The sequence below is a fragment of the Schistocerca gregaria genome, chromosome X (assembly GCF_023897955.1).
Source record: "Schistocerca gregaria isolate iqSchGreg1 chromosome X, iqSchGreg1.2, whole genome shotgun sequence".
NCBI lineage: Eukaryota > Metazoa > Arthropoda > Insecta > Orthoptera > Acrididae > Schistocerca > Schistocerca gregaria.
In genome coordinates, this window is record NC_064931.1 from 65959389 (window position 1) to 65985847 (window position 26459).

Sequence of the window (26459 nt, forward strand, 5' to 3'; positions counted from 1 at the left end):
CATTCCACTGCATTATGGAAAACTGTAGTTCTTGCCCATTAAGTGACCCAATAAAAAGAACAGTGCAAAGTACATTTAATGATAATGTGGTTGAAAATGTTACTTTTTGACAGTGGGTTTCAGTAGAGGGATGCAACTTAGAAATAATGCAGAAGACCTCACTGGAGTTCATTGAATCATTTTCTGAAAAGAGTACACAGATACTCCATAATTTCCTAGCAAAGCAAGGAAAACTTGAATGAGGGGGACTGTGTTGTTGTACATGACTACTTCTGGAATTACACTTTTATGATCCAAAATGAGGCCCAAGGTTATCACTAGCCAAGTGATCATGCAACAGTGCACCCCTTTTTTGTATATTACAAAGCAGAAAAGAAAACAGAGCACATGAATGATGTCATAATTTCTAACTCTCTTAGAGCATAATACCATAGCAGTTCATTGTTTTCAAAAAAAGCTAGTTCAGTTTTTAAAAAAAGTAGTTTCATACTGTTATACAGAAGATATACTACTTTTCAGCTGGTAGTGCAGCCCAGTACAAGAATAAAAAGAATTTTGTAAATTTATGCTTCCATGAAGATGATTTTAGCATTAAAACAGAATGGCATTTTTTGCCTCTGATCATGGAAAATGGCCTTGTGATGGTGTCAGTGGCACTGTTAATATATTAGCAACAAAAGCAAGTCTGCAGAGTCGTATGGCAACCAAATTCTTACTCCACAACTACTTTTTGATTGGCCAGTTAAAAACATTACATCCACACATTTTAAATTTTCAGCACAAGGAGCGTACATTGAATCTGAGAGATATCTGGAAAAGTGCTTTAGTCAATCTATTTCCAAAAAAGGGACACGGAAGCTACATGCTTTTATACAGATTGCATCAAGTACATCAAAAATATTGGTAAAGACTTTTTCAGAGACAACAGTATCAGCTGTTGATACAGATACAAAATCTTCAGAAATTCTGGCTTTGAAAGGCATTCGTGGATATGTTACTGATGTCTATCACGAGAAATGGTGGTTAGATTATATTTTAATGAAAGACAAAAATCTCAATGAAGTTTAAAGTTACTTTCTTTCACAGAGCTGGCCCATCACTGTCTTGCGCATATCCTATAATTCCAGATATTCTGTGGTTATCTATAAATGATATTCTTTGTAAGGTAAACCCAGTAACACCAACAGGAAGAATATGTTAGATGCCCGGGGATGAAACTATAAAAGCAAAAGAAGCCTTTAACAGGAAGGTCAATCTTCAAACACAGACTGTTTAAATCAAGTTTTGCTAGTGACATCTGGAACGTGTGTGTTAATATTAAGTTTGAGTGTGTACATAGATGTATTAAGAATGAAATTATGTATATTTCTGCTTAAATTTCTGTGAATTTTTGAAATTTTATAAAGGTGTGAACTCATAACAGTCCCACTTTCATAATTAGGGTAATAGTTAGCAATAATGTGAATCATTATATACAGGATGTCTCACCTAACTCTGCCACCTCAAATATCTCTGGAACAATAATAGATATTCAAAAACGATTTTCACCAGCATGAACATATGGCAGGGGCTTAGGAAACCAAATACTATGCGAAATTTTAAAATGTAAACAAATACTATTTTCAACACAAACTTGTGTATTTTTAAATGGACACCATCTATTATTTCGTATGCAATTCATAGCATGAAAAATCACAAAAGTAATGGCATTGGTTGTACAATATGTCAATTACAGCCCGAGAAATTGCAAAGGGAAGTTGACTCTTGAAATAAATGAGGCACACAGTTAGCGCACTTCCTGAGACTCAAGAGTGCACCTCACACTGCCTGTGTCAGAGGCTCACACAATGGGAAGGTATGCACAATCCACAAAAATAAACAAGTAACACATCCAACACAAAGTTACGTTTTTCAGATTGTAAATGTATGTTTATTCTAGCAAACTGACAACTAGAGCTACAATTAGAGATAACACACTTGAATTCACTTTGCTAAACACATTTACTAGTGCCCTATCACCCACAGAAACTGTATTCTTGTGCATTATATCCAGCATAGAAAATACACCCACATCTTGACCAATGAAACTGTCACGTCCACATATGTTTGAAGTGCCCTCTGTTTGCATCAATATACGTTTGCAGACAGTTGACGAGATAGTGTTGCACAGATTGTAGAGTTTCTACAGATATTTCTGCACACACTGCAGTAATACGATGTTGCATATCCTCTGCTGTCATTGGGGGGTTCTTGGTGCACTGTCTCTCTCACTGCGCCCCAGAGAAAGAAGTCTAATGGCATCAAATCAAGGGACCGTGCTGGCCATCTCACAGTACCTTCCTGCCCCATCCACCTATTTGTAAATGTCGCATCTAGAACGTCTCTGACAACTTTTGCATTGTGTGCGGGGGATCCGTCATGTTGGAACCACATTTATAGATGAGTTTCCAGTGCTAGATCCTCCATGAGGAGTGCTAGTGTGTGTTGAAGAAATGATGCATATCACTGTCCATTCAATGTTCCGTGCTAAAAATAGGGACCTACAATACAGTTAGCAATGATACTGCACCAAACATTGACACTCCACTGTTGTTGCTGAGCAACTTGGTGAATCCAGTGGGGATTTTGCATGGACCAGTAGTGCATGTACCACAGATTCACATTACCATGATTTGTAAATGAAGCCACGTCTGTGAAAAATATATTGCTTAGGAATACTGGATTACCTTGCAACTGCTGAAGTGCAAAATGACAGACTGCAATGCTGGATTCAAAGTCATTTCTGTACAGTTATTGGTGCAGTGAGATATGGAACAGATGAAATGGATGCCGATGCAAGATTCTGCACACACTGCTGTGGCTTATTCCTACACGTTGTGCAATTTCTCGTACACCCACCTGAGGACTGTGCGCTACAGAAGCCAGAACAGCAATTTCGTTTCCATTGCCAGTCGCTGGTATTGTATGTCAATGTTTTGCGGGAGCCCAACTTCCTGTTTCTGTGAGTGTCTTGCAAATGTTGCCAATGGTTCAATGTCATGGACACCGCTGATCTGGGTAGTGTTCAGCATAGACTGTCACAGCTGTGGCTGCGTTTCTGTGACATTTGCCGTAAATTAAAATAATATCTAGTTTTCTTCATTACTGAATGTCGGCATATCGACTAGATGACGGCAAATGTAACAAGCTACAAGAAAACAGGTTTTAATGTAGCATATGTGACTTTCGTTACAGTAGGAGAGGTGTTCAGCAGACCCGATTAGGAGACACTTGTACACTGAAGGTAGAGCATGCCATGGTGATATTTCTATGTTTTACAGCAGGATACAGGTGGCAGTGCAGGCAACCCGTGCTCTGAACACAGTACTACATGCGATGCATTATGTCAGAAACTGTGACACCATTGCTATCCTTTACAAGCCATATATTTCAAAACTTATGAGGTTGATAAACATGAAACCAAGTGTGTTACCACTAATTGTACATCTAGTTGTCATTTCGCAACAATAAACATTATGTGCAAGACATCTGTCATTCTGACACAGCATTATTTGACACATTATAAGAGGTGGACCGGTTCAAGTAAGGTACAGCTCAAGAAGGGGCTAAATTATCCCCCTTTAGGAGTGCCATCAGTGAAATATGGGCCAATGATGTGTTGTCATACAATACCACACCATACATTAACACTCCACTGACGTAGTATGTCAATCAAATCACGATTACCGGCAGCGTGAGGTGCACGCTTGAGTCTCAGGACATGTGCTAGCAGTGTGCTTCATTGATTTAAAGCATCAACATCCCTTTGCAATTTCTCAGGATGTCATTGACGTATTGCGATGCAACCAACACCATTATTTTTGTGATTTGTCATGCTATTGGTTGCATACAAAATAAAAGGGGGCATCCATTTAGATATACACAAGTTTGTGTTGAAAATAGTATTTGTTTACGTTTTAAAACTTTGCATAGTATTTGGTTTCCTAAGCCCCTGTCATACGTTCATTCTGGTGAAAATCATTTTTTAATATCTATTGTTGTTCCAGAGATATTTGAGGTGGCAGAGTTAGGTGAGACACCATGTATAATTTTTTGAAAGGTTTTTGAAGATGTGCTTTTTGAGAAATTAAAAATTGGAATTTTCATTTAAATGTGAAAAAATTGCCTTGAACCCATATTGTGTTGTATATTGTAGGAAAGCTCATGGAAAATTGCTCAAAATAACAACTCTCCCACCATTTTAGCATAATTATGAGAGTTGCTACAGCAATTTTACATTGTGATGGTGTAGGGTTTTTTGATCATATTTGACAACTTTACATTGCCATATTTTCAAAATGAGTCAACAGATTTTAATAAAACTGTGTATTTTTCGTAATGTATATGTTTGCTACCTTTGTGCCGAGTTTCATCAAAATCTGAGATGAGTAGGGCACTAATAACCTTGTTGTTGTGCGCCCTAAAACACTAATCATCATCATCATCATCATCTGAGATGAGTCAAATCACTGTTAATTTAAGATACAATTACCTCAGTGTCCTGTCTGGATTTCCATAGTTAGACATACTTTGCTCCTTTCAGTCTATAATGGCATTAATGCACAGCTGTGGAGAGACGACATTCTTTCTGATTTTGGTCAGTCATCGGTAGTTGACACAGAAACACCATGTGCCAGCCTTCTTTTTCACAAGGATTACAGGAGAGGACCAATAATACTGAAGGTTCAGTGATGTCTTGCAGCGTCTTCTCCACTTCCTCCCAGATTATCCGTCATACAGTCAGTGACACACTGTATGAGTGTTGGCAAATTGGTGGATGATTCCCAATGTTGATATGGTCATTTACAATGGGCCACTTGAACTGCCAATTCTCCACCCTGGCTTTGAAAGCAGCCAAAACTTGATGCAGAATAGTTATTACTTGCCAACATTTTTCCTGACAGGCCATTTCCTATTGACATTTCATTAGTAACTTCCTCCCCTGTGTTGTCTGTAATGGTGACAGAGCACAATATTTCATCAAAAAGGTGCCCTTTCTGGACTGGTCCGGCTGTCCCTATGAACATATTCTCAAGACTGAGTTGTGGCTGTTCGTGACAGTGATCTAACATTCTCCTTCACCACATAAAATGCTTATGATCATTGCTGGCATGTAAATTTCTTTTGTAAGCCTGAATAACTTTTTGCAATTGGCAAAAGCTTCTCAGTTTAAATGGGCCACAATTGCCTAGAGCAGTCTTTGTTATATGTGCTTGTCAGAATAGCTTCATCATTCTGGAGCTGTGATCTTCTACAGTCTATGACAGCTTGCGGTGCCTGTGAGGTTGTCTGTCACAAAACAACATTATGACTGCATTATGTTAAAATGGCAAATTTGAAGGGCTGTTTTCTGTCATTGATCATTAATCATGTAAGATGTGTTCTTGTTGGCTGGGTGTCTTTCCAAGTTGCGGCCTTCAGCACTACTGCTTTTGTAACATGAAACACAGTTATCTTTAGCTGATGACAATAAGCATCTGACATTAAAGAAAAGGAAGCAACTACATGGGTTGGCTGTTGGTGGTGATGTTAATTAGGTTTCCTGTCATCATGGTAACTGTCATCCATGAAGGATTTTCACCTCTCGTGACCTAACTTCCATAGATAGTTATCTTGCTTAGCTTTCCTGAAATTGGTGGCTAGTCAAGCTGTGGGTACCCAGCAAGAGGAACAGCCCCAGGAATGGCTCCAGCATGTTGGGGAGCGATCTGGGCCCTGGTTCAGGAATGAATTTCATCTGAGAGGTCGACTATAATCATCTGCAGTTGACTGACATGAGTAGTGCTGTTGTGATGTTCTAGCACTTGTCTTTTTTCTGTACAGTAGTGTATAACTTGTCTAGGGCATGCATGGCGAAAACAGACTAGTGTGTTGTCCTCCATCCTCTAAATGTCTGTTCTTGTGTGGAGGTGTTTTGCTTGGCAAAGGAATGTTGGGAGGGTGCTGTTTTGTCATTTGACAGTGGCTGTGTAAGTCTGATTTAGTTGAGTTCATTCTTCAAAGCACATTCGACTGGTGGCACAGACTAGTGCCAAATATTGATGCACCTCTTCTTCAACATTCTCTTATACCTTCTAACATGTAGGGTCAACATTCATTGCTGATGTCTCTTGTGTACTTGGTCAGACTGTTTTGGCTGCCATAAAATGCTGTATCATCTCTTCTCTTATGATGTGATGTATGAGAGAGGCAAGATCATTGTGGTCTTTCAAAACTGCCATAGCAACTACATTTGGGAGTTGATCATACCTCCTTTGTGCGACTTTTTTTCTCGATGTTTGCTACTAGAAGAGCTCGGTACATGTCTTCTTTTATTTCTTTCATCAAATGTGAGATTTTATTGGTTTCTGTCATATTTGGGTTCACGATGTTACAAAGGGCCAAAACATTCTCTATATATGAGTAAGACTCTCATTTCGTCATGATGTTGGGTCCTGTTATTCAATTGTTCTTCTGCTAAGTGGACTTGCTGCTGATTGCTGACATTCATTTTTTTTTCCAGTTTGGCTTGGTATTTACCTCAGCTATTGAGCTTCTCTCTATTGTTCTTGAACAATTACTGGGCTGCTCCATCAAAGTAAAAGTATACATTCACCAAATGCATCATGTCATACTACTTGTTGTATATAGTGGCTCGATTGAATCCTTTCAGCCATTTCATCAGGTTGTGACAGGTGTCTCTGGAAAATACTGGTGGATGCCTGATGTGCAGCATACTTTATGCTGCCTGATGTGCAGTGTACTTTATGCTGGCTTAGAATCCATTGGTCTCCTGGATATAAGAACCTTTGGAATGATGTACCACTTATATTCTGAGTCCTGTCTGTGTAGGCAATGGATTTTACAGTGTCTAATTGGAGCAATGGTGATATAGATGTTTCGAAGTACCTGTCATTGCCACCAAATAGTATTGCATTGAAACAATAGTCAGATCTGATTCCAAAAACAGGGCTCTCAATGAAATACAATACTTAAAACTGAAAGAACATTTATTATGAACACTAACATCCAGTCAGAACAGAACTGATCTCCTCGGTGGAGAGTGCAGTTATTTATACAGACATCGAATATTCCAGACTATACAAACATTACAAATATAAGATATTTCAAGAACCTTCCAGAAATGACAAATACTTAAAAACAAATCATTGCTGGTGGTCGGGTTCGAACTGATGATCTGCAGCCAGCACCAACACCCTCACATTTATCTCAAATTCTAAAATATAATTTAATGCTTATACATGACGCATTACTCTTATTTTCTGCTGTCGTCTTAAAGTTTTTGTTTTTGCATCATTGTATTTGTGTTGATTGTTTCTTATCAGTGTGAGAGTTATCTTCTGGCATCATCCACAAAGCAAATTTCATCTAAGATGTGCCTTTTATGGGCTCTGCAATTTACTCACTTCTCAAGGATAATGAAAGCATCATGAAAATTAAAAAAAAAAGTAATTAATTGGTATGCTGATGAATCACAAATTTTTCAGCCCAGATTTAATGCAGTGATGATTTGACCTGTTTCTTTCTCCATCCTGTTTCTATTCACTACTCTTTGGTATATTTTCCCTTGCTGTTGTACAGTCAGAGCAAAGCATACACTAATGTTGCAACAAGGAATGTGTGTCATGTCATCGTGTCTTTTAAGTGGTTTGTTGCATGGGATAAGCAGATAGTTTTGGTCAACTATTAGCTGCATTTACACTGAGTTTAAAGACATTTCTGTGTGCAACTTGTTTCACGACATGTTAGCAACATTGTTTGCTGTTCACATCCCATCGACTCTGGCGTCAAACATTTCTACATACGTATTCACTTTGTTGCTACGCAGAACTGGCAGCAAGCATTTCATATTGTGAAGAGGAAGAATTAATGGTATGTTGTGCTACATTAATAATACTTGATGAATAAGCAGACAAAGAAAAAGACATAGTCATCATTTGTGGACAGAAACATAGTGTAGGAGACGTGATGGTAGTGACATCCTGTGTGAGCTGAATTTGGGAGAAGGTTCTGGTTTTCATAACATCTCTAGAATGTTGTCGTCTGATTTCGAAATTATGATGAATATCACAGAGCCAGTTGTTTCTAAGAAAGGTACAAATTTAAGAAAAGCAGTTCCTGTATAGCAAACACTAGCTGTTACTCTTCATTTTTAGCAACAGCAGATTCCTATCAAAGCCAGCCATATATCAGATAGTTCCTAGAGTTTGTGAAGCTTTGACTGAAGGACTATGTAAATGTAATTTGGTTATGGTAATAGCACTGAAACAGATATTAATACAAATTATTGTTTTCAATGCAGAAAACTTCTTTAACCTCAATGTTGCTCTCACTTGCAATGAGTATGACAGGGGAAACTGCTGTTGATGATCCCCCTGCCACCTTTATGTTTAAGTACTGACTGCTGCCTCCTGCATACATACATTCATTTCTGTCTCATAGAAAGCATTGTGATTTGTTTGTCATCACCCTTTTGTAGGGCGGCAACTCATGTAACTTGCTGATGACAAATTTTCAAAGTCAGATAACAAATCCTATTGTTGTTACTGTTCCTGTGGTATTGAGAAATAAGAGACTTCATTGTTTTATCTACTTTACTGCTGCTGGTATTGAGCAGTGCAGCAATGTTTTGTACGGAGTCATGCTTATGTTTAATATTTTTATACCTGTGACTTTGAAGATGCCAGAGCCACTCCTCTGCCTCATAGAGTGTGACAAGTTCATAAATTTCGCTTCTTGTCCACTCCATTTCTTAAAGGAACACATGGAAAGAAATGTGCAACACTGCAGACTGAAAAAGAACAAACAGTAGTGCTGTATAGCGGCGTTTAGTGGTGGCAGGCCAGGAATGTTGTTCCTTTGATCTGTACTGACACAGCCATGGAACATTGGTTTTGAGCTGCCAACATGTTGCAAACTTTGGTAGCCCAGTACTAGCAGTGAACAATGTTGCAGAACGTGTTCCAAACTCAGTGTAAATGTGCATTTCTGTGCACAGAAGCACATGTGTTGTTGCTCTGTGGCTTAATTGGGCACCTAAGAGCAAAGCTTACCTGACCAATTCTTTAAACCAGTAGCGTATATTCTAGTTCATTACTTTAGAAATTGTTGAAATTATCAGCAACATTGATGTATTATCATTTGTTGCATCAACATATTAAAAATTCTTCAGTTTTCTTTTTAGTATGGTATAACTTTTTCTTGTTATTGGCAACCATAATTATATTTTGATAACAGCAAGCATTGATGTTGTTATTGAAACAAATACTATTTCAATTTTTATCAGCCATTGGTGAGATTCTCAAATCCATCATGCTAAATTTCTTCATTTTCATTTTTGGTTGCTGACAATGTGATTTTGGGTTTAACTTACTTACATATTTGAAAGTATACACATGCGCAGTGTGAATTATTCTGCAATTCAGCAATTTGCTATAAATATCATGGTGGTGGCAGTGGCAGCGACGGCAGTAATGATGGTAGCGGTAGTCTTCAGTACAAAGACACTTTGGTGCAGCTCTCCATACCAGTCTGTCCTGAGCAAGTCTCTTCATCACTGCATAGCTAGTTCATGAACCTGCTTACTGTGTGTGATCCTTAGTCTCCCTCTTTTCTTCGCAGTTCGATTCAGTACCTCTTCATTAGTATTACGACCTTCCCATCTGATCTCCAGCACTATTCTGTAGCATCACATTTCAAGAGCTTTATTCTCTTCTTCTCCGAACAGTTTACCATTCACATTTCACATCTTTACAGTGCTACACTGAAGATAGATACCTTCAAGAAAGACTTCCTAACATTTATATTTGATGTTACCAAATTTCACATTCTCAGAAAGGTTTTTCTTGCTGTAGAAGCCTGTATGACCAAGGGAAAAATAAGTGCTGCCTACAGGAAAATTAGAGAGACTTTTGAAGAAAATGAAAGCAACTATATGAATATCGAGAACTCAAATGGCAAGTCCATACTAACAAGGGAAACTCCCTGTTGCAATCCACCCCTCCCCCTCAGATTTAGTGGTAAGAGGGGCCCAGTGCACAGTCCATCAGAAACTGAACACAGATCAAGCATGAAGACGGGAAGAAGGTGTACAGGACTATGGAAGGGGGAAGAAAAAAAAGGGCAAAATAGAAACAGTGAGTGGTCCAAGAATAAGAAGTCCAATGTAGAGCAGCCGCAAAGAGAAATGGCGAGCCATGTTCCAAACTCTGTCATGCCAATTTTTTTATTTTATTTTATTTATTTATTTTTGCTGTTCACTTTATTCAAATTTTTGTCTGTGTCATGGTGTAACATCCGTTTGCAACTGTGAGGTCTAAGGTGGGGACCTATAATGACAGTTGATTCTGCATAACTACTCTATTACCAGCCAAAAGGAAGTGGCTTTCGAATAGGAACCACAAACGTTTGATGACAAAGCAACAAATTAACCAAATCCTCCACTGGAAAACATGTCTGGTGTGTCGTACAAGGCATTGTGACAGTATGTGTGTCAAACGATATGAATCTCATATCAATGCACCTAATATGTACAACTGGTAAGAGAGGTATGCCTCGTTGCCTGATTTAGGTCATCGTATGAATGTGAATGTAATCACTCCCAAGGAAATGATAAAGACAGAATAGTTTGTCAAATAAGTTGTAACAAATGAATGCAATATTTTCACAGTCACACATTTTCTATGTGCTCTGTCAAAATATATGTTGTTAATGTTTTTGAAGTTGTGTTCTGTTCCGGAAGTCTGGACTCTTGACATCCTTTGTTGTAACATAGGTCACACCTGTTTATTTATTGCTTTCATTTGTGTGAGATGTCTATGTGGTATCTTGCCTGCTCTCACTATTCATCACACTTACTTACAACAGTAACATATTCTAACCACATGACTCATATTCTATAACCAATGTATAGTATTACAACTGCCAAGACTGCAGGAAGCATTTCAATGACCAGATGGACAGTTCGTAATGTTGTGGTAAAATATATAAATGGCATGAGGGATTTTGGAACAGAGGTTGCCCAATTGGCAGTCCAATACCATGACCACTTACCCATGATGCCATTACAGTTTCAGGCTGTTCTTTATTGCACTTCTTGTTGTTGGACTATTCACTGTTTGTATTTTGCTTTTTGTCACAGTTCAGTACACCTTCCTGTTTACATGCTCAACTTGGGTTCAGTTTTTGATGGGCTGTCCACTGAACCTTCTTATACTAAATCTGAGGGGGTGCAATGGGGAGTTCCCTTGTAAGCAAAGAAGGGAGAACTAAATGGTGATAGAAATGTATAGAAGACCTATAGTAGGGAAATGAAGACAGTGGTATAGAAAGTGAAGAGAGAATAAGTGAAGGTGAGATGGGAGATTTGGTGCTACAAGAAGAGTTCCACACAACCCTAAAAGAAGTGAGTCAGAACAAGGCCCTGGAGTAGATGACAGTCTCTTTGTATTAATGCGTGTTGAGAAAACTGTTTCATATGGTATGTAAGATACATGAAACATGTGAAATACCGTCATAGTTAAGGAAGAATATAATAATCCCAATTGCTAAGGTGACAGGTGTGAATATTTCTGAACCATCAGTTTAAGAAATCATGGTTGCAAAATTTTGGCATGAATTATTTACAGAAGAATGGAAACCGGTAGATGCCAAACTCTGGGGTTATCAGTTTGGCTTCCATATAAATATGGGAAAATGACAGGCAATACTGACCCTACAACATATCATAGAAGATATTTTAAAGAAAGCAAACCTATGTTTATAGCATTTATACATTTAAAAGAAGCTTTCAAACTTCTGAATCTAGAAATCGTACAAAAACCGACACTGAAAAACCTTTATGAGCTGCATGTCTGTTTTAAAAAAAAATCATATTGTGTTGTTCTTTGGATGCTGAGCATAAAAAAAAGATCATGTGAACTTATTTTCTACTCATTATGGCAGAAACTCCTGTGGATAGAGGACAAATAAAAACAAAAAGCCAAATTCAAAGTAGTATTGTGCTATAGTAAGAGTTATTCTTTCCTTGTGCATGTTAAGATAACAGTGAGGAATATGTCCACTGTGGACAACCTCTGTATTTATTGGTGCACAACTTGAGGCCGTTCAGAATTTTAGTTGGAATGTTTTTACATTCCTCCAGCATCAATATTTTTTAGGGTGTGAGGTGATCAAAGCCTCTGTGCTAAATGATTAACGTGGTCCCTGGCATGGTCTCTAGATGAAGGTCCAGCCACTCAATTTGTGTGATGCCTTTGCCCTCCTGTGCCTCACCAACATAAGTAATTGTACTGGGGTGAGTTTTGAAAATGAAATGAGGTACACTATGCCATAGACCACTAGAAAGCCAAACATATTCCTATCTTGATAAAGGAATTTTCCACTATGACCAACTGCATTACAAATATATGTGGTGGTTTTCTTACATTCTTCGTGACAAGTGACCCAGACCATGAATCAGTATCCACTGTAATTGTCACGATACAATAAGTTGTGTTCATGTTTATGTTTTCTTTGTCCCCTACATGTCAAAACACCAGAATCCCTCTGTACACTGAACTGTGATTAATCTAAACTTGTTCTGACCACCACCAGGTGGTGTGAGTCATAATGTTCAACATATCAGTGCATCTGCATGACAAGGCAAGGTTGGGTGACAGTGGAATGCTTTGTGTCAGCTTTTGAGATATCAGTTCTACACTGTCAGTTGTCTTTAAATGATGAGAAAAGAAGGCTCACTGAAGCACCAACCTGTTCTTTTTGCCACTTGGGCCTTGTTTTCATCTTCTTTGCCTGGTATACATTTGGTGTCCTATGTAGCACTTGTACATTGCTATTCCTTTTGCTAACAACAGCATTCTTCACCTACTAACATTCCAACACAACTGCATGATGGTGGCATTTGGATCCATTGCAAGTTGGGTGTGTGGCCTTACACAATCCTTATCACTTTGGTGAAAGCCTGCAGCCATTCTTCAAGATGACTGTTCACTGTAGGTGACAGTGTGGCATACTTAGGTACAGACACTTGTAGTTTCAACCTATACGCTAACTGCAACAGATTTTCCTTCGAGATAGACGGCTAATCAATACCTTTCGCATTGCAGCTAAATACATGGAAATTTCAATCTACAGCAGTTGTGGAGCAGTGTAGTGTTCCTGTGTATCACTCCATATTCCCAGCCCCTCCCTCTCTGCCCTGCTTCCCTCCTGCCCCCCTCCCCCCTACCCACCATCATGTTGGGAAATAGGCAGAAGAATAAGGAGAATAAAATTTTGCATATATTAAAGCAATAGTTGAAGGGCTTATTTCAGTAGTGGTACAAGTCCATTTTTGTTCATTGTGAAATAGAGTCCTAAAGTTAAATGAGTGCTGAAAAATCTGCAGTTGAGATACCAGAAATATTCAAGCATATGGCCTCTTGCTAGAGATGAACCTTTCTCTCTGTTTATTTGGATCATTAATTTCAGAAGCATTATAGGCCGAAAAGTGGAGGTAATGGACTTGTACCAACTACTGAAATAAACCCTTCAGTTAAAGTATGCTTCTTGAAATGTGGAGGTGCATGAGAATTATATTATCCACCAGTCAGTCCCAAAAAGTTGGGAATGGACCATTGAATCATGTGAATGTACCCTAATAGGAAGAGCTTACAAAGTTTGTCACATTCATTAATGTCACTGGCAGTCCAAATCTGACTTAAACTGCTAAATACCATTAGCACCAGTCAGTCATGAAAATTTGAATGATGGCAATACAAGGGAAAAAGAAGTCAGGATTTAATTAAAATAGATGATGTGTGTAGTTTTTGTTTTATTATTATTATTATTATTATTATTATTATTATTATTATTATTATTTAGCATTTGACGCTGTTGAGTAATCACAAGCACACTATAAATTACAAACAGAAAATTATAAACAATCAGTATAACAAACAAAACCAAAACTTAAGATCATTTTCAGGTTTTCCAACCACTCAATAGCTTTAGAACCAGCCTGATGCAGTTCATCTAGGGATCCAGTGAAAACGTACAAAAGACAGTCCTGAATGGTATTTGATATTGTCTGCACCACTTTAAACTTCAGTTACAGCTTGGAGTGTAACACCTGTTCTTCCTGTGCCACATCTGATTTCATTGCGTCTGCTTCAGGTGGTGTGAGAAATATTCAAACTCCAGGCTTAATACTAGGGGTTTTGACTCTCAAAGGGCTTTGCTCAGGGTGGAGATGACCCCTGATTTCCAGGCAGCTGCAGGATTGAAATTGTTTGTTAACAGGCTCATGGGGGATTCTCCAGACTGGTTGACAACATTTCAGTTGCCTTGTAGAATCTTGCTGGTTTATATCAAGTATGGGGAGAAACTGGTTCTAATGCAGTCTTGTTCATGACTGCATGAGCACTTGCTATCTTTATATGTCCCATAGAATGATGTTGGTTAGCAGAGGGAGCCATTTAACAGGCTGTAAGCAGAAGCATACCAAATAAAAAGAATATGGCTTCTCAAAGCTGAACATTCACTAAGTGGAATCATAAATTGAGTAATACTTAGCTGATGATTAAATCAAAGTCAGTGCTGTTGTTCCCAGAATGTTTGAACTGAGTCCCCACAGATTTTTTAATTTTTTAAAAATGTATGATAACATAGCAGAACAGTGTGCTTCATCATTATGACTTGTGTCTGCATAACGTAAATCAACAAAAATAAATCATAATTTTAATTGTTGCCTCATAATTAATTGCACTTCTTCTCTTTCTTTATCTTTTCAGGAGGAAAATGAAGATGACTTAGAAAAACTACGGCTTGCTGCTCTTAAATCATTGCGGACTGCAAAAGCAGTTCCTAAAGTTGTCAGGAAGTTTAAGAAGGTCAATAAGAAGTTTATTTTTAAGGGCCAAGGAATTCGAACTAACTGCTATAATGGCAAATCAATGAAAAAGGTACATCAGAAATATTGATTTTGTATTCAGTGTTCTATCATTTAGTATCATTGCAGATTCTGAAAATATGAAACCAAACTGTCTACAGGCTATTTAACAAAATTCATTTTCTGCATATGTGTATTTTGCTCTTTTATACAATTATGTACGTAATAAAAAAAATACCTAAGTTTGATTGCAGTTGTGAGCATTTATATAATGCTACAAGTTTGTAAGTAATTACTTTTTTCTGGAAGAGTACTTGTCAAAAAGCTAATGTAGCTATTTCTTAGACATTTTATGTTATTTGGAAAACGACTGAACATTTAATTGCAGCATATAGAAAGCTCCCTCTTATCTCCAGCAATTGACAAGGCCAAGACCAAAGCACCCTATGTAAACAATGAAATGGAAAGTGGCAATCTTTACCACAACAATGTCAACAGGCCAGAATCAAAGACAGAGACAGTCTGAATTGCAACTAGAGAGGAAGACCATGTGCCGAGCAAGGTCATTATCCAATAATCCATAGCACAATGATGCTAGTAACAATAATACCACAGCAATACCAAATCTGAGTACAGAACTGACTGACAATTTGCCGGGTAGCCGTATTTATATCGGACTCCGACGACACTGTTGCCAAGTGTATTCATGTGGTGAGAGCTATGAGCACAGTACCACGACTAGACTGCCCTCTATTGGCCATCTAGGTCCATTATCTCCAGCAGACATTGAGTTTCAACAGAGCTGGATACAAGACCTTCCATTTCCTTCCCCTCCAAAAAAAGTATGTACGGGTGGAAATGCCCCGGACTGTGCTGTGAGGGTGGAATGGAGGCAGGGGAAAGTCCGGTCCCTTTGGCTGATGGCTGTGTGCAGGGAGGAATTTTAGCAGCATCTATTAGGACATTGCTACCAATGAGAATGCCATAGGGTTCCACCAGTGAGTGGATGTGGAAATGATTGTTGGTGCAAGAGTCATAGACTGCTGCCACAAATGCTGGCCATGAGGCAACATTGTTGCCAGACAGTGGTGGAAGAGGTGGTGGCAGGTGCAATGCATGCATTTGAGGTTGGAACTGGTTGTATTGGCCTCACTCGAGCCTCTTCCGTGTTTGGACTGATGTAACATGCTCCCAATGGGTGTCCACCACCATTTCTGGTATCCAAGGCTCAGTACTCTCCCACAGGATTGGGCCCACACAGCTGTGCCAGGTGCATATCACTGGGGCAGCCTCTGGGCTCTGAAGATGTAGCAGGATCCATGGTTGTAGCTTGTGGAAGAACTTGGTGTGGCTATGATTGTTAATCGGCATGCTTCGATAAGTGTTAAAAACGTGGTGAGAGTAGACATAGTAACAGACTATTTGACAGCTTTCTTCATTTGCTGCTGAAAGGTCTGAACAAAACATTCTGCTTCACCATTTCAGGAAGAATGGAACAGAGGGCTGCAGATATGTTTTATGCCATTTTCCATGCAGAAAACTTTGAAGGCAGATGCCGTGAATAGAGGCCCATCGTCAGAAACCAACGTGTGGGGCAACACTTTGATGCCCAAAACCTGAGTGAAGATGGTTAGGTGAGGCTGGCATTAGTCATGGTGGATGCCACACGTACAACATATGGGTACTTTGAGCAACCATTCTGAATGAACAGCCTCATTAATCTTCAGCCCTGGACCATTGCTTCAATGTGCTGTCGATTTCCAGCCAGCACTCATGTCAGCGAGTTATAGCACTTTCATGCGAGACATCCTTCAGTGTTCCCAGTACAGCAACCTGTTTGCACAAGTCTGCCGGGATGATCAACCGATGCATGTCTGTCTCAGTATCCAAAAGAATGACATCGTTGACAACCGAGAGTCTGTGAGAAATATGTTTCCGGGAGCTGAAATCGTTTGACAACTGGTGGGTGAAGTTAGTTGGCCAGCCATGGATCACGCAGTAGAGGGCAAAGTGCAAGGTGTGGTCCTGGAGCACGGCAGCGGTGCCATGAGCGGCCGTAATAGGGAAACCGTCCAATGTATGTTGCTGGTCAGTATTGATGTCGAAGCAAGAGGACCTTTATTAGTCAAAATCAGGGCCAGGGCCAGTGGGTAGATTTGACAATGTGTTGGCATTGGAATGTAGTGCTGTGGACTTGTACTGTATGGTATAATTGTATACACTCAGGAATAATGCCCAGCACTGGAGGCATTGGGCTATGCTCCATGAGACTGAAACATGGATCAAATAATGTCACCAATGGCTTGTGATATGTAATTAGGGAGAACTGTGGCCCAAAAAGATAGAAATGAACTTTCTTTGTCAATGAACACTATTGCCAATGCCCCCTATTCAATCTGGGAATAGTTTCGCTGTGCAATGGTCAGTGTGTTTGATGCATATGCTACTAACTGAGCTGCTCCCAGCCATCCCCATTCCTGTGTGTGAAGACTACACTGATGCTATACATTGATGCATAGATTGCAACAACCAATGGGTGAGCGGGAGAGGCAGGGGCAAGGGGCAGATTTAAACATAATTTTCAAATGTGTAAAAGCCTAGTCACAGGCAGGGGTCCAGTTGTAAAGCACACACCTTTTATGCAACTGATTGAGGAATTGTGCATTGTGAGTTGTGTGGGGTAAGAACATGGAATAATTGTTGATTTTACCCACAAAATCTGCAATTCAGGTAAGTTTGTCAGGTGGTGTAAGGAGACTGTTGCAGTGACATTCCAACCAGTTGGTCTTTATTGTGAGCCAGTGCCCCACTTACTCCACTTCTGACTGAAAAGACCAGCACTTCTCTAAATGACAATGCAAGCCTACATCTGACAGGGTTGTAAAAAGTATACAGAGAATTTGCAGATATAGAGTCCTGTGAAAATGAGACCATCCAAGTAATTCACGCAAGCCAGAATATGCTATGTCATCTGTTCCAGAAACCTTCAGAAAATTGAGCAGGTTGAGGCTATTCCAAATGGGAGCTGCTTGTACTTGCCACAAACCAAAAGGCATATTAATGACAACAATGTTCTGTGATTCCTCATCTAAGGGTTAAGTGTTGGATGTTTTTAATGGTCACATGATCCTGCTGTGGAAGTTTTAGAGTCATTCAAAGATAGTCTATGGTCAGTAGCACAGGAATACCCAGATTATGCAGTATTAGCATGTGGTGACTTAAACCTACTGAGTATAGATAGCGACATCTGTGAATTCATTGCAGGTGGTACAGTCAGTCAGTCTTGTGAAGTACTTCTGAACACAGTTTTCCGAAAACTGTCTTGAGTGGCTAGTTCGATAGCCCACATGCAGTGGAATTAATTTAGTCCTGGTAGCTACAAAAAGGCTTGTCCTTATTAATAGCATCATTATAGACACAGAGGTTACTGACCATGATGTCATTGTAGTGACTATGTTTACTAAAGTAGATAAATAGATCAAAAAGGTTAGGAGAGTATTTCAGTTAGAAAGAGCAAATAAGCAGTTGTTAACATCCCCTTAGACAGTGAATTGACCACATTTAGTTCCAGTGTGGCGAACATAGAGGAATAATGTGCGAACTTTAAATGTATTGTTAATTGTGCTCCGGAGAAGTGTGTGCCGTGTAAGTGGATTAAGGATGGGAAAGACCCACCACAGTTTAACAGTGAAATTTGGAAACTGCTGAAGAAGCAAAGGCTGTTGCAGTCTCGGTTCAAAAGAGAACACGCAAATGATGACATGAAAAAGTTAGTTGAGATTCATGCTTCTGTAAAAAGATCAATGCGTGAAGCATAAACAGCTACTGCTATCATATCTTAGCAAAAGATCTTGCCAAGAACCTGAGATAATTTTGGTCCTATGTAAAACTGATAGGTGGGTTTAAAGCTTCTCTCAAGTCACCTGTTGACTGGTCTGGTGTGGTAGTAGAAGATAGCAAAAGGAAAGCCAAAGCTTTAAATTTCGTGGTTAAGAAATCATTCACATGTGAGAATTGTACAAACATACCATTGTTTGACCATGACACAAAATCCCCCATGGAGGACCTGGTAAGAAGCATTCCTAGTGTAGAGAAACAACTGAAAGATTTGAAAGCAAATAAATCACCAGGTCTGGATGGAGTTCCGGTTCACTTTTACGAAGAGTACTCTACGGCACTGGCCACTTACTGAGCTTGCATTTATCGCGGTTCTCTTGTCTAGTGCAAGATACCAAGTGACTGGAAAGTAAGACAGGTGACTCCTATTTATAAGAAAGGTACAAGAACTCACTTGCAAAATTACAGACCAATATCCTTACATTAGTTTAGTGCAGAATTCTTGAGCATATTCTCAATTTGAAGATAACAAATTTCCTTGAGAGGGAAAAACTCCTGTCAACAAATCCACATGGTTTTTAAAAGCATTGCTCTTGTAAACCTCAGCTTGCCCTTTTCTCCCACGATATTCTGTGAACTTGGATTAGGGACAACAGTCAGATTCTATATTCCTAGTTTTTCAAAAGATATTTGACATTGTGCCCCATTGCAGACTGTTAATGAAGGTACAAGCATACAGAACAGATTATCAGACATGTGAGTGACTCAAAGACTTCTTAAGTAACAGAACCCAGTACATTGTCCTCGACAGTGAGTGTTCATGAGAGACAAGGGTATCATCAGGAGTGCACCTGGGAAGTGTGAGAGGACCGCTGTTGTTTTCTGTATACAGAAATTATCTGGTGGGCAGAATGAGCAGCAATCTGCTGCTGTCTGCTGATGATGATGCTGTGGTGCCATTGAGTGAGTGCAGGAGGATACAAGATGGCTTAAACCAAATTTGTAGTTGGTGTGGTGGATGGCAGCTGGCTCTAAATATAGAAAAATGAAAGTTCATGCAGATGAGTAGGAAAAAACAAACCTATAAGGTTCAAATACAGGATTAGTAGTGTGCTGCTTGACACAGTTACATCAATTGAATATCTAGGTGTAACATAGCAAAACAATATGAAATGGAACAAACAAGTAAGGATTGTCATAGGGAAGGCAAATGGTGAACCTCGATTTATTGGAGAATTTTAGGAAAGTGTGGTTAATGTGTAAAGGAGACCAGATATAGGACAATAGCACAGCCCAGCTGCACGTAATGGTTGCATGGTTTGAGGTGCCATGTCATGGATTGTGTGGTCCCTCCCACCAGAGTTTCGAATCCTCCCTCAGGCGTGTGTGTGTGCGCGCGCGCGTGTGTGTGTGTGTGTGTGTGTGTGTGTGTGTGTGTGTGTGTGTGTGTGTTGTTTTTAGCACAAGTTAGTTAAAGTAGTGTGTAATTCTAGGGACCGATGACCTCAGCAGTTTGGTCCATTAGGAATTCACACACATTTTAACATTTGAGTACACCCCACTCATGAGTACTGCTCAAATGTATGGGATCTGCACCAGGTCAGGTTAAAGTCAGACATCGAAGCAGTTCAGAGGTGGGCTGCTAGGTTTGTTACCAGTAAGTTTGAACGTCATGCAGGTACTATGAAGATGCTTTAGGAACTCAAATGGGAATCCCTGAAGGGAAGGCGACATTCTTTCCAAGAATCACTAATGAAAACATTTAGAGAACCAGCATTTGAAACTGACTGCAGAATGATTTTATTGCTGCCAACCTAAATTTCACTAAAGGGCTATGAAGATAAGAGGTATTGGGGCTTGTGGAGAGGAATACAGGCAGTTGTTCCTCACTTGCCCTATTTGCGAGTGGAACAGGAAAGGAAATGACTATTAGTGTTAGAGGGCGCCCTCTGCCATGCGCCATACAGTCTCTTGTGGAGTATATATACAGATATAACTGGAGGTAAGCATCACTAAGGACAATGTTCTCCTCTAGCAAGTTTGGTGAGGAGGTCTTCTGGCCAGGGGATAGGATATGTTTCCGCCTGTGATTGAGCATTTATTGTAGCCTTGAAATCTTCATGCAGTCTGAGAGAAACTGTGGGCTTCCTCATGATAATTAGGGGAGTGACCCATACACTAGATTTCACTGGCTCAGTAACCCCAGCAGCCTGGAGATGATCTAGCTCCTGCTTTACGTCAACACATAAGGTAACCGGAATTGGTGTGGTGCAGTAAAAATGAGCCACTGCATCCAGCTCAAGGGTGATGTGCATCTAAAAGTCTGAGGCAACCCTAAGTCTGGCTAAAATAGAGATGCAAGTGCAGTACAGAGATCATCCAGTTGCTGGAAAGGAGCTATGATTGACACGACCTTGACTTCATCAGAAATAGAAAACCCTAATGATGCAAAGGTGTTCAAATCGAAAATATTGGTAGCAGATGGGTGGTTGACCACAAGTAATGTGATAATGTGCATAATGTTTTGTAGGCTGCAGTGACTGAGAGTTGCCCACAAAGAGGAGTAGAACCACCCTATAGGCCACCAAATGCTGTGAGGGCGGGTACAATTCTAGTGAGCCCAGCTGTTCCCATATTGCCTGATTTATTGGAGAAACAAAGGCCTCTGTGTCCACTTGGAAATAGATGTCCTGGTGAAAAATGCAAAGTGTGAAAAACAGTTTCTGTGTGAAGGAGTCACCTGGGAAGGCCACTGACAGCAGTGCATGTAGCATGTGTATGGTGCCCTACTGCACTTGTGGGGTGGGATGGGAACAGGTTGACAACTTCGACACATTGAGAGGATATACTCCTCTTTGCCAAATTGCATGTGGGGACCCCCCGCAACCCGGACAGTCTACTTGGGAGTGAGCCAAAAAACACCGCAGGCATGGTCCCCGTGTTTGTTGATGAGGGTGACCATAGGCTTGGATGCCATAGAGACATAGGAAAGCAATAAATCACAATGCTGCTGCAACATGAGGATGGAATGTGTGGTTGCCTGTTAACAATCACAACTTGTGGGTTTTCCACGAGTTGTTTGCTAGTAGGCTATGCGATCTCAAATAGTGTGCAGTGCACCAGATGTCCCCCAATGATGGGTTATCCAGTTTGAGCACTGCTGTGTGGACCTCAGGATCGGATGTCAGCTGAACCATGACATGACAAATCGAGGACTCCATGTATGAAGGCAGAGGCTTCACTGGTGCAAGTGAAATCACATTATCATGTCAGTGACCCAGGAGCAGTACGATTGTGCAGGCTGCTTATGTTATTGGTGAAACTCAAGCCTGGAGGCAACTACATGATTTCTCTGTGAATAATAATAATTACTGAACAGAATGCATATCTCCTGCAAGGAGGGTGTGATGAGATTAGACAGAGGTGCCAATTTTCGGGCAAAAGAAATGTCCGGTGATGCCCAAGACAGAAATAACGATTGCTGCAATGAATCATCCATGACTTGAAGAGCTATGAAATGTTGCTTCATTCAATGCAAAGGTGTGTCCTGGTTGTCCGTATCGTCACTGAGAGGTGGAAACAATGGAGGAAGAATGGGGGCATTGACTGCAGGGGGCATGTGAGGACTGCAGCAAAGTGGCCTTGTGTGCTTGAAGTTTGCCTGAAGCTGAAGTGAATTTTATAAAAAGTCTATCTGAAGCTGCAGTTGTTGCATTAGCTGCTGTCATTGCTCCAGCAGGCAAACCAATTAAGTGTCCAAGCCGCCAAACAACTTCCTTTTTCCTCATTGCCAATGTTATATCTACAAGTAGCTGGATATCAACGCATGCATCAGAATCCAGGAGAGAAACACATGAAGCTGCAAGGTGGAAGGGCCACCTGCAAAAGAGAACATGACACCAAATGACAGCCAAGCTAACTAGGGCAGACAGGAGACACAAACAAGGACAAGATCAAAGCAACCTATGTAAACAATGAAGTGTAAAGTGGAAATCTTCATCACAACAATGTCAACAGACCAAGAGCAAAGAGAGAGACAATCCGAATGGCGAACAGATAGAAAGACTAAGTACCAACTGAGGTTGTTATCCAGTAGTCTGTAGCATAACAATGATAGTAACCAATAATATCAGACATGAGTACAGAACTGACTGACATTTTGCTGGGCAGCCATATTTTCATCACCCATGAGGAATACTACTGGCCAGCGTATTCACATGGCGGGATGAGTGGGGCCTAATGCTGTGAGTGAGTGTAGCGCTGTGGTAAGATTGTACCCTCTAACGGCCATCTAGATCCATTGACTCCAGTCAGCATTCAGCTTCTGCTGAACCAGATACCAGATGTAGGTAATGCTATAAAAGCAACAGATTGTATGACATAATCTCTCAGTTTAATTTTCTGATGTTGTGCAATGTTTTTTGAGACTTAAAACCTCATCCAGTTTACTGTTCATCTGATTGATTTTATGGTGTTTTGAATAGCAATCTTCTCTTTCCGTTAGTGCATGAGAACTGTCCCACAATAACATCACTGCAAACATTTGCTGTCACAACACTTCTCTGCAAATATTTGTTCAGAAGTTTTGTGATAGTGAATTTTTATTGTGAAGAGAACTATGTAATAGCAGCATATTTCCTTAGGGGAAATGTGGAAGTAGAGTCAGAAGTTTAGGGTCAAACATCCTACTAATGTAGATGTAATTAAAGATGGAAACTGTTTGAACAGAACAAGGATGAAGCAGGAAACCAATTGCAGCTTTTTAGAAACCAGACTGGCATTTGTGATTTAGGGAAATGTGGAAAACCTAAATTAGAATTATTGCATGCTTATTTGAACTGTACTCCTGAATATTTGTCACCTTTGTCAATGAGAAATATGGAAGAAAGGGGTGATTACTTTAAATAATGTTCTTTGTAAAAGTAACGACTGGTTCAAAAATATGAAGATCAGTATGTTTTTCGTTAGACCAAAATGTGGAAACGTATGTTTGTAAATTGCTGCTCCCTAATAGTAAACTATTAGTAATGGACATAACAGGGAACAGAGCCAAATTCCTATATTTTATTGGAAATACATCACCTAAGCTATGCAGATCTGTCTCCTGTGCAAACTCATTCCACACATTTTGCTATATACCTATGGGCCACAATAGCTTGTCTGCAGAAGGTAGTGGTGTGGCTTATATTTTAATCGGTCTTAAAGTTTTGACTAAATTAAAATTGATGAAAGTTGCAATATTATGAAACAAACAGATAAAATAGTTTGGGAATGTTACCAAATGCATATAGCTGGGGTGGATTTTATTGAAATGTCTCTCCAGAATTCTTTAGCTGATATAATACCTGCATGTGAAGACATAACTGATGTAAATATTTATCCAACTGAGTATAGACATAAAATGACCATCTGCAGAGTGATCATATGCTTTTTTATTTAATTATCTTGATCACAAAGTTGTCTGTACCAGATTACCAGTTTCAGCTATGCAATAGCTATCTTCACAATTGGCAATAAGTAATAGAATAAAACATTACAGTTTACTGTATTAAGAGATAAAAATCCAAAACAGAAATTATAATATAAAGATGATATGCCTTTCATTCTGGTGCACTGCAACAAGCCATAAACAAGTAAAACTAACAGAATTCAAAGTTGCAATGCATGCTTCAACCAATACTACAGAATGCAAATGCCATCTGTTGTGTACATAATTCCGCGTAGTCAGCGCATACACAACTTTCCCACTAGAGTGTGCCCCGCTAAGCACAACAGCGCAGACGCAGCGCTCGTCTGTCTCCGCACTGCGAGATGGCACTGTCTTGGAGACGGACCAAATTCTGCTTCCGTCGATCCGCGTGTTAATATGTCACACAGCCAATGAGATTGCTGCTAACGTAGAACCTTTTCTCCTCATGGATCACACTTGCGCAATGATACTTGAATGCGCGAGGTATTATAACGAGTGTACAGACCTCCGATTAGTTAGTCTGCATTTGTCTGCACCAGTCTGCATTAGTCTGTACCAGTCTATAGTCAAGTTTCAGTCTGCGCCTAATAAGATTATCATGTTCCTGTTCATGGCCATGAAGATAAATAAATAGACACTTTGCCAAGTATCAGAGATATGTGAAATAAGATTAACATACCAAGACCAAAGGACTTCAGATTGTCAATTGTAAACAGCATCCAGAATCAAGTTACGTAATGACTATGATTTTTATTATTCTAATAAATGTGTGTGAAAATTAATCAAGTTCTGTTTAAAGCTGGTCACCGTCAATCTGCTACTCTAAGCGTGCAAGTGGCATTTCTATCGTCTGACCTAATGGCAGAAGATAAACACACCACGATAAGACCATGAGATATATTGCTGACACTCGCCTACTTTGTTAGAGTGACAAGTCAAATAATCTGATGGTGTGTGTACTGAAGGTCTTACAGTATGCACACCACACCATCCTAGAGTTTGTTAATGCACCCATAACATACAGATAATTTTATGAAGTAATTAAAAGAAGTTTCATTTAGAGGTACAGTTCTTAAAAATATTCTCAGCTGTATGTAAGCAAGCAAAAACACATTTAACCGTATAAAAATCTATCAGCTTTTGGAAAGTTTATAGCTGATCATAATTTAGTAAATTGTTCAAAAAATTAAAAAAAAGTGCATAATTTGAATATGCCATGCTGACTTTATAATTAGGAGTCATAAAGGAAGAAGATGAAACAACATTTAAGGGCATGTGTATTAGTCTGTTTCACATATTCTAATTTATATTGTGCTTATAAAAATGAAAATGGAATGCAGGTTGGGTGTGAACTGACAGCAAAGAGTAAATTACAGCAACATTTCTAAAAAATAAAAGATATATGGCGTATTTTGTATTGGGATGATAATGAAGTGTAGCAGCCTTTGCTGGATGGCACAGGCTACTCATGAGTATCTTGGCTACTGTTCTTGTTGTGCTGTTCAACGCAATGGACATTCTTGCACTGTGTGTTGATGCAGAGCTGTAGGTGATGGGAGTACTGTTGACATCTGCAAGCCTGTGACAGCACATTATGAATTCAAATGTCAGGAAATAGTTCATCAAAGATTTTGAAATAAAAGTTTTCATTAAAATCACTTCACTCATTAAGGACATGATCAGGTTGCTGTCTCTTATTGCCAAAAATTTTGAACTCCCCCAAAATGTTATCGTTTCTACTTTTAAGTTTTCATTAAAATCACTTCACTCATTAAGGACATGATCAGGTTGCTGTCTCTTATTGCCAAAAATTTTGAACTCCCCCAAAATGTTATCGTTTCTACTTTTAAGAATAGTCTGTAAAATTTTCGAATTATGTGCTATGTATGTTATATACCTGCAATAAAACAGCATTAGGTGATCACTAAAAACAGAATAATTGCACTTTAAATCTTGTTTCGAAAGTACGTCCCGTCTGCCCAACATAAAAGCAATTACAATCATCACATGTGATTTTATAAATGCCCAAATTATAAAATTAACTGTGCTTCAAGCCAATTTTATGGTGAAGACACAGTTGCAAAATGTTGTTAGGAAGCCCAACAAGATTTAAAGAGCGTATGTACACTGAGGTCACAGAAGTCATGGGATACCACAGAATATCATGTCAGACTTCCTTTTTCCTAGTATAATGCAATAACTCGACATGGCATGGACTCAACAAGTCATTGGAAGACTCCTGCA

The 26459-nt window shown here is 39.5% G+C and overlaps 1 protein-coding gene across 9 annotated transcripts in view; it reads left to right on the forward strand.

Annotated features, from left to right (window-relative positions):
• The window catches only part of LOC126299623 (serine/arginine repetitive matrix protein 2-like), a 160025-nt gene that overhangs the window by 22247 nt on the left and 111319 nt on the right, over positions 1–26459 (forward strand). For all 9 annotated transcript variants that reach the window (XM_049991665.1, XM_049991669.1, XM_049991666.1 and 6 more), the window contains exon 2: positions 14811–14981. In XM_049991665.1, the coding sequence (XP_049847622.1) occupies positions 14811–14981 (171 nt within the window). The remainder of the gene's footprint in view (positions 1–14810; positions 14982–26459) is intronic.